The 7,831-nt window shown below is 55.4% G+C and overlaps 1 protein-coding gene across 1 annotated transcript in view; it reads right to left on the bottom strand.

Annotated features, from left to right (window-relative positions):
* MLLT6 (MLLT6, PHD finger containing) overlaps positions 1 to 7,831 on the bottom strand; it is a 20,824-nt gene that overhangs the window by 12,233 nt on the left and 760 nt on the right. The window contains exons 2-8 of the mRNA XM_007465140.1: positions 7,184 to 7,263; positions 6,667 to 6,721; positions 6,307 to 6,416; positions 5,205 to 5,308; positions 4,865 to 4,958; positions 2,494 to 2,649; positions 1,739 to 1,837 (exon numbers count right to left, since the gene is read on the bottom strand). Coding sequence (XP_007465202.1) covers positions 1,739 to 1,837; positions 2,494 to 2,649; positions 4,865 to 4,958; positions 5,205 to 5,308; positions 6,307 to 6,416; positions 6,667 to 6,721; positions 7,184 to 7,263 — 698 coding nt within the window. The remainder of the gene's footprint in view (positions 1 to 1,738; positions 1,838 to 2,493; positions 2,650 to 4,864; positions 4,959 to 5,204; positions 5,309 to 6,306; positions 6,417 to 6,666; positions 6,722 to 7,183; positions 7,264 to 7,831) is intronic.

Here is a 7,831-nt window from a genome sequence, read left to right as displayed (position 1 = left end):
AGCGGGGTCTCTGGGGTCTGTTAGCCTGGTGGGTTCTGCCGTTTACCACCGTGTTATGTTGTGTGGTCTCTCAACCTCACCGAGCTTCAGTGTCCTTATGGGGCTAATTAGGCCTATTTGGAGAATTACGAGGACCACAATGCCAGATACATAGTATGGGGTCGATAATGATGATGATTCTGATGGCATGGCTGCTAGTGATACACTGCAGAGACAGTGTCCTGTGGTTAAGAGAACAGGCCTTCAAGCCCGACTGCCCGGGTTCAAATCTTGACTCCACCACTCCCTAGCTGTGTGCTTTTAGGCAAATTACTTAACTTCTCTGTGCCTCAGTTTCTTCATTTATTAAATGGGGTTAATAAAATACCTACTTCATTGGATTATTTTGAGGATTAAATGAGCAAATCCCCCAGGCATCCCCTCCATTCCCCTGTTCCACAAGGGAGCCTGGCACGTGGTGAGTTAGGGCTTTGTATTACTACCGTGGATGGCTTTTCCTCCTGGTGGAGACCAGGTATTCAGTAAATGAACAAATGCCAGAGGGAGGATGGATGGGAGAATGAGAGCCACCCTGTGCTGCTCCTTCCTGGGCGGAGCCCTGGTCTCTTGTCTTTTTCTTTGTTCTTTTCAACAGCTGGAGTTCTGAAGGGAGCCAGATGTGGTTATGAGAGCAAGAGAGGAGAGGGCCCAGGGGGAGGGGTGGCTGAAATGCTGGGGTGGGTGGAGGGGGATGGGCAGAATGCTCCAACACATCCAAAGGGATGCCCAGCCACTGGGATAACTCCTAGATCTCTGGCCCTCTCTTTCCCCCTGCCTGCAAACCCCAGGGAAAGACCAGAGGGCGCAGACATCAAGCTTTTCCAGGTGAGCCCTGGGCAGCAGGGAGGGGAGAGGGTTACTGGGACAGTTGCCACAGCAACATCACCCTGGAAACCTGATACCTGAGCCTCCTGCTAAGATGCCCAGAGCTCTGCCAACCTCCTGAGGCCAGTGGAGGTGAATGGGGCAATAATGGTGACAGGAGGAGGCAGTGTCTCCAGGCCCCTGTTCTCCTTCCATGGGGAGGACGGGCTGGAAGGAGGGGCAGGGAGGGCTGCTCTGGCTTGGATTAGCCATTCCCTGGCCTCGGGTAGGGCCTGCTGGTTGCTTATCCAGATGTTGCCAGTTTCTGGAGTAAGGCCTGACATGCCATGCCCCTACCGGGAAGGCGGGCTCAGTGGGGGCTTCAGGGTGTGGTCCACGGGCCTGCCCCCGCAAGCCATCAAGGGCCACACTTTCAGTCCCTCCGGCCTGCGTGGAGCAGGATTTTGGTTAGGCGACAGGCTCTGGGCAGCCTCCTGATGTGGAGGAGGGATGAGAGTGAAGGGGTCCTCTCTGCCTCTCTTTGGGGAAATGGGCCCCAGAAAATCAGAGAAACACCATGAGTACTGTACCTGCAGACAGGAGCCCAGTGCTGAGGCCCTCTGTCTGGACAGAGGCAGATGAGAACATCTGGCAGCCAGCAGGCAGGGTGGTGCCCCCCACCCCACCCCAACCTCTCCTGGTTAGTCAGTGACTGGTGGGGCTGAGGAGCAGAGGCCCCCCCTGGGCTAGAACAGGAGTAGAGGGGGGCAGGGTGGCGGGCAGAGGCATATTAACCGGAAGCTGAGGAGGTTCCCAGGGGTGCTCGCCCTGACCCCTCACCCCGTGCCTCCCTCCCGCTGCTGTGGCCACCCCTCCTGGGTGTAGGCAGCAGTACCTTGTCAGCAGTGGGGACCACGGGTGGGGTGAGGATGCTGGGGGGTGACTCAGGCCGCTTCTTGTGCTTCTGTTTAAGGCGTTCTTTGTCCTTTCGACTCTGGGGAGGAAGAAGGGACCGGAACTGATGTTGGGGAACAGTCTGGGTCAGGATAAACACAGCACATGCATGTGGGGAGTGGGGTCCTTTCAAGGACAAGGCTTTGTGGGCACCATCTCCCCCTGTGGAGGGACTGGGGGACTTTGGCAGGACAGGAGTGGCCCAGGCAGGTTCCTCTGAGAGCCGACAGCCCTTTCCCCTCCTCCTCACTGCCTGCTAAAAATAGCCTGTCCCATTATCATGCCAGTGACACAGAGCACCACTCATGTGAGCACACACCCGGGACACGGAGCGGAGCTGTGCGGAGGGACGGGAGCCGGGCACACTGTGACGTGGCGGGGACGCAGGCATGTGCACTTACAAACTGGACCGACACATGGCTAGACTGTGGCGTGTGTGCAAATGTTGGGGACACTGTCGTGTCATGGGGAGGACACGGAGGAACCACACAGATACAAAGAGCCCCAGGGAAGCCAAGCCTTCACCTCACCCTCCGTGACCCTCACATGTCACTTCCTCAGTCCCCTCTCTGCCCTCAGTAGCCTCAGAGGAAGGAAGGGGGTAGGCCCTATGGCCTTCCGGATACCTGTGGTGGCTTCTTGAAAGAAACAGGTGTTTGTGAGTGGGCAGGAGGGGTAGAGGGAGAAGACTTTTACCTTCTTCTGGCCCCTCTCGTGGTGGGAAGGGTGCTTCTCCTGCTGCGTGGACGGCGAGGCCGACCTGCTCCTCCGGCCAGCGATGAAGCCGCTACCGCCTCCCCCCGTGCCTCCCCCTCCTCCGTTGCCTCCCCCGCTCGTGTGCCGGGATGTCTTCTGGGGAGAGAACCGAGAGAAACTGCCATACCCTCCTCTCACTAGCCTAGGAAAAGGTTCCTGAAGATCAGGGACCCCCCCACCCCCACCCTGCCTGTCACTAAGAGGACTCTGTGTCCTTAATGATGCTCTGCTCAATGGAAGTGCATTCCCTAGACTGGAATCCTAGTTTCCCCGCTGGCTTGTCCAGTGCACAAGATTCAGCAGCAACTGAGGCCCAGAAGAGGTGGGGCGTCTCGGCCCAGCAAGGCACGGATGGAGGTAGGCCTCTCACTCTCCGCCCACCTCTTCTCACGGTGCCCTCTTGGCCCCTCTCAGGTCCTGGGCCACGGCCCACCACCACCTCCTTCCCTGGGGTGGAGGACATACAGGACAGCCCTCATGGGAGCCCCTGCTCCCCTGTACTCCATACCCCACCCTCTCCTCCAGACACTTCGCTCCAGCCGTCACCCCTTCTCCTTTGTTCCTGGCCCTCTGCCAAACACAGTGGTTCCTTTTGTCCCAAAGGACCTGCTGCCCTTAAGAAGCAGGGGTGAGTAAACATCCATAAGAAAAACCCAAACAACCCTTGTGCTGCCATTCCCCCCAGCCAGGGCCTTGGACTCCCCACTGCCTGGGCTGATGGCTTCACCTGTCCTAGACTTATAGCTGTTCCCTCTAAGGTCACCCACTACCTCCCAACTGTCAAATCCAAGGACTAATTTCAGGCCTCGTCTGACCCCATCCCTCCCCAGCGGTGGGCATTGCTTCTACTCTGCTGAGCTCTGAACTCCCCACCTCATAGTTCTCTTCACACCTGAGCCCCTACCTGATGGGCACCTGGGGATTCCAGCCCCAGCCTTATACACTTGGGGCTGCCACTACCACCCTGCCTGGGGGCCTCACAGCCACCAAATCTGAACATCCCCACTTGGCACCTCCTATGAACCAAACCGAGCTCCCTACCTTGTCTTAAGTTGATATCAAACCCTGCACCTAGATGACCCTATGACTTATGATCCAAAGTAGGACACTTCTGAAAATGAAAGGGGGAGCTATTAATAATTACACCAGGGCAAAAGGCACAAACTGGGACTCTCCGGGGCAGACCAGGACATATGCTAGCCCTACAGAAGCATACTGCACCACCTGTTCACAGCACCCTTGGGTGCTTAAGCCCCATCCACCCAGCACTGAGAGCCTGGATCCTATGTGCCACCCTCAACTCCTCCTTCTCAGCTACCCGGACATGTAGGCAAGTCTATCTAGAAATGGTTCTAGAACCCAGCTTCATCCCTCCATCCCCCACTTCTCGCAGCTGTCTCCCAGCCGCTGCCCTGGCCCTTCAAATCTGGCTTCACAGTGGCTGCCAGGGTAATCTTCCTAAAACACAAATCTGATCATGTTACCCTCTTGCTTTCAAGCAGCGTTACAAGCCTGTGGCCTGGGGGTGAGGTCCAAGCTGCCTTCCCAGTCAGGCCACAGCATACCTCTCCAGGACACCCCACAGCTTCTGGAAATGCACGCCTCTCCACAAACATGGATTAGCACCCCTTCTCCCACCTCTCCTTGGGCCCCTGAACCTGGGGCAGAAGCAAGTCCAGCTCTGGCCCTGCTTGAGCTTTTTCGCCTCATCTCCTGCCTTGTCCCTCCCACACACCCTGTTCTGCTGCTTATGAATGCTTTCTCATCTCGGGACTTTATCCATGCCAGTCCCTCTGCCTGGGATTCCTTTCTCTCTGTCTTTGCTTAGCAGGCTCCTGAGGAGCTTCAGACTGTCTGTTCTGAATCCCACACACCAGCTGTGAGATAAATAACATAATCTTAGTGGGTCTTCGCTTACTCATCCATAAAAACGGGGAAATGCAGTACACCTAGTTCTTAGGGTTTTGGGGATGATCACACAAAAAAACACACATAAAGAGATTAGTACAGAGGCTGGGACACAGCAAGCCCCACAAATGTTGGCTCAGCTTAAATGCTGCCTCTTCCTTGAAGACTCCCAGACTCTGACAGGCAGGGCCTGAGCTCTGTCCTCTGGATGGAGCCTGGTTCAGCTCTGATTCACACCCCTCAACTGTGCTTCAGTTATTCCTCATCCAGTGGTGAGCTCCTCAAGGGCAGGGACATAGTTCCTTCCACGTCTGTCCTCCCAGCGCCAGGCACTGGCCTGGCCTGGAGCCCATGCCCTCTAAACCATGGCTGACTGACCCACTCATGCCCAGACAAAACTCACCATTTTGCTGAAGTGGTATTTGCAATAACCACAGTACTTGACATTGTCGACCTCCAGCACTTCCTCCTCACACAGCAGGCCTGCCATTTGGGCACTAACCAAGAGAGGTTAGCCTGAGAAGGGTGTGGCCACAAACCAGACCTGCCACCTCCCCTGCACCCTCCTAGATCCCTGCTGGGGTGAAGCCAAGACCACCCAAGGAAAGCACTGCCATCATCTCCAAAGACACAGCAGCTAGGATGAACCTATTTGGCAGCCACCCGTGGCAAACCTCGGAGGGGGTTGGTACAGCTGGCTAGAGAACCCTTTGGGGTGGGTGCAGGGCAGGCGGGGCTCTCACCAGGTGACATGGAAAGCCTGTCGACATCCGTGGCGGTTACAGGTCATGCAAGCTCCTGAGGCTGCCTTGCTTTCCCGGCCCTGCTCCTCACAGATGTAACATGTCTGCAGGATACAGTACAATCGTGCCCTCCTCCCTTCCACCTGAGGGATCCTTTGGTCTCCCCGCTCAATTCCATCCTCTCCACGTGATCCTAAGTCAGGGCTATCCAATAGCACTTTTGGTGATGATGGAACTGTTCTATACAGCACTGTCTGATACAGCAGTCACAAACCACATAAGGCTACTGAGCACTGGAAATGTGGCTAGTGTGATTGAGGACCTGAATTTTAAATTCTATTTAATTTTAATTAATTTACATAACCACATGTGGCCAGTGGCTACTATACTGGACAGTGCAATCCTTGGATGGTGAGCCCTATACGGCCAGGGACTGTGTCTGCCTTCCTCACTGGTGAGCTCATCCCCACCTCTGGGCCTTTGCATATGCTATTCCTTCTGCCTGGTATCTGGAACTCTCTCCCCTCATCAAGGACTCTCCCCCCTCATCCTTCTCATCCCCCAGGTCTCAACCAAAATGTCTCTTTCCTTGACTACTTTATCTAAAGTAAGCCCCCCCCGCCCCCCACAGGGTATCCTTTATTTCAGTACCTTGTTTGTTTTCTTTACAGCACTTAACACAAGTTGCATTTACTTTATTTGCCTGTTTATTGATATGTATAGTCTTCCCACCCAGAAGTGTGAGTTCCGTGGGGCAGGGAGCACACCTGTCTTGATCAATCTAAACACTGTGTGTCTAGCATCTTGCCCCAGTTTTGGCACATAGTAGGCACTCAGTAAAATGTGCTCAGGGAATGAATAAGTGAACTGCTCGCTAAGGTCTATGTTCAGGCAGCACTTCTGCAAGGGAGCCTATTACTTCACTTGAGTTCCAGAGCACGAGCGTGAACCTCTCAGTGGAAGGTGCCTACCCACCTCCTGAGTTCCCCGAAAATGTAGGTGGGACAGAATCAAATTACACTGGATGAAGAAAGGGCTGGAGGGACCCAAGAATGGTTGGCTAGGGAAGGGACTGGTATGGGGCACGGTAGGGGCCGCTGACCTTGTTGAAGCGATCATGAGGCACGTACTGCAGCACGATGGGCTCCATGGTGAGCACGTTGGCAAACTGCACCTCAGGGATGTAGAGGGCACACACCACGTGGGCCCAGCCTGGGGCAGTGTGGGGCTGGCCTCAGCTGCGATGGCGAGCCCAAGACCCCCACCTCTCACAACCCCATACTGCAGATGGTCCCCTCCTCCATGGCCTTCCCATCAGACTCCGCTGCCAGCCAGGGAAGGGAAGGGAAACCAGCCTCTGCATTCCACCCCCACCCACAGACCACTCCTGCCTTCCCAGACCCTGCTCAAGGGGCCTTGCTGACCTCAGTAGATGAGCCCTGGGGCTCAGCACCCCCCTCACCTCCATTGTCAGTCCTCTTCAATGCCCCATCTTTGTGTGGGCACAGCTCACACCTCTGCCAATAAAAGGGGGCACAGGGGTTTGGGGGGGTGGGCTTTCCCAAAGGGGATGGGGGATCTGCTGAGCTGGGCCCTCCCTGAACACATTCAGAGGGCCCCAGGATGTAATGATAAGATGTCTAAGGAGGAACTGGTGGGGGTACAGAGAAAACAGGATTGACCACGAGTGATCATTGTTGAAGGTGGGTGGTCCACATCAACGTGAGGTTCATGACAGCATTCCCTCTACTTCTGTACAGGTTGGAAACTTTCCATAATAAAAAGCTCAAACGAACAAGCAAACAAAAATAAAAGGCCCGGTGCCTGAGGTGACGCAGAGTGAGGGATAAGCTGAGGGACAGATGGGGTTGGTGATAGGTGTGCAGGAAACAGGAAATCCTGTGCCCAGGCGTGGTGGTGGGGGGGGGGGGGGGGAATGCTCAGGTGTACAGGAGGGGAGAGAGGAGTCTCAAACTCACCACCCTGGCTGCTCGCTCCTGAGATTCACATTTCCTGCAGAACCAGGGTCCTGTTGGCACCTGGACGATGCCATAGCAAGCTGGGGATGAGGGAGCAGAATCACCAAGCAAATCTGTCACCAGTGGCTGTTCCCACAATAACTGGGGGAAGGGGGTGACTCTAAGGAACTAGGCCAGGGGGCTGTTCCCAGCCTGGGGGGCACTCACTAGACAGCAGGACCACAAGGAATGCCCAACAGCACGCAGCCAGCTTTCAACCACACAACCAAGTCCTCCAAGCAGAGGTGGGAAGTCTGAGTCCTTGACCTTAAGCTTCTAGAAGATCCACCCCTCATGCCCTTTCTGTACCCAGCTTTCTGTTTCCCAGCTCCTGCCAGGACCAGTCCTCATCATCAGGAAGAGAAAATCAGCGGAACAACATTTACTACAGACAAACGCGTTTTGTTGTTATTGGGGGGAGGCATTTCTTAAAGGGCCAGTAATGGAAGAGGCGGGGAAGTCGGGGGTCTAGGGAGCTCATCTTCTGCCACTAACTATAATAGGTACAGCTCAAAAGTCAAGGCCGAGAGCAGGTGCAGTGCAGGTAACCAATAGGAGAGTGGCGGGAAGACCCGACAGCGACAGGATTAAGGGCTGTCCCAGGAAGTG

Source organism: Lipotes vexillifer, unplaced genomic scaffold (genome assembly GCF_000442215.2).
Source record: "Lipotes vexillifer unplaced genomic scaffold, Lipotes_vexillifer_v1.1 scaffold591, whole genome shotgun sequence".
NCBI lineage: Eukaryota > Metazoa > Chordata > Mammalia > Artiodactyla > Lipotidae > Lipotes > Lipotes vexillifer.
Note: the sequence above shows the minus strand (reverse complement) of the source record. Positions and strands in the feature narration are given on the sequence as shown.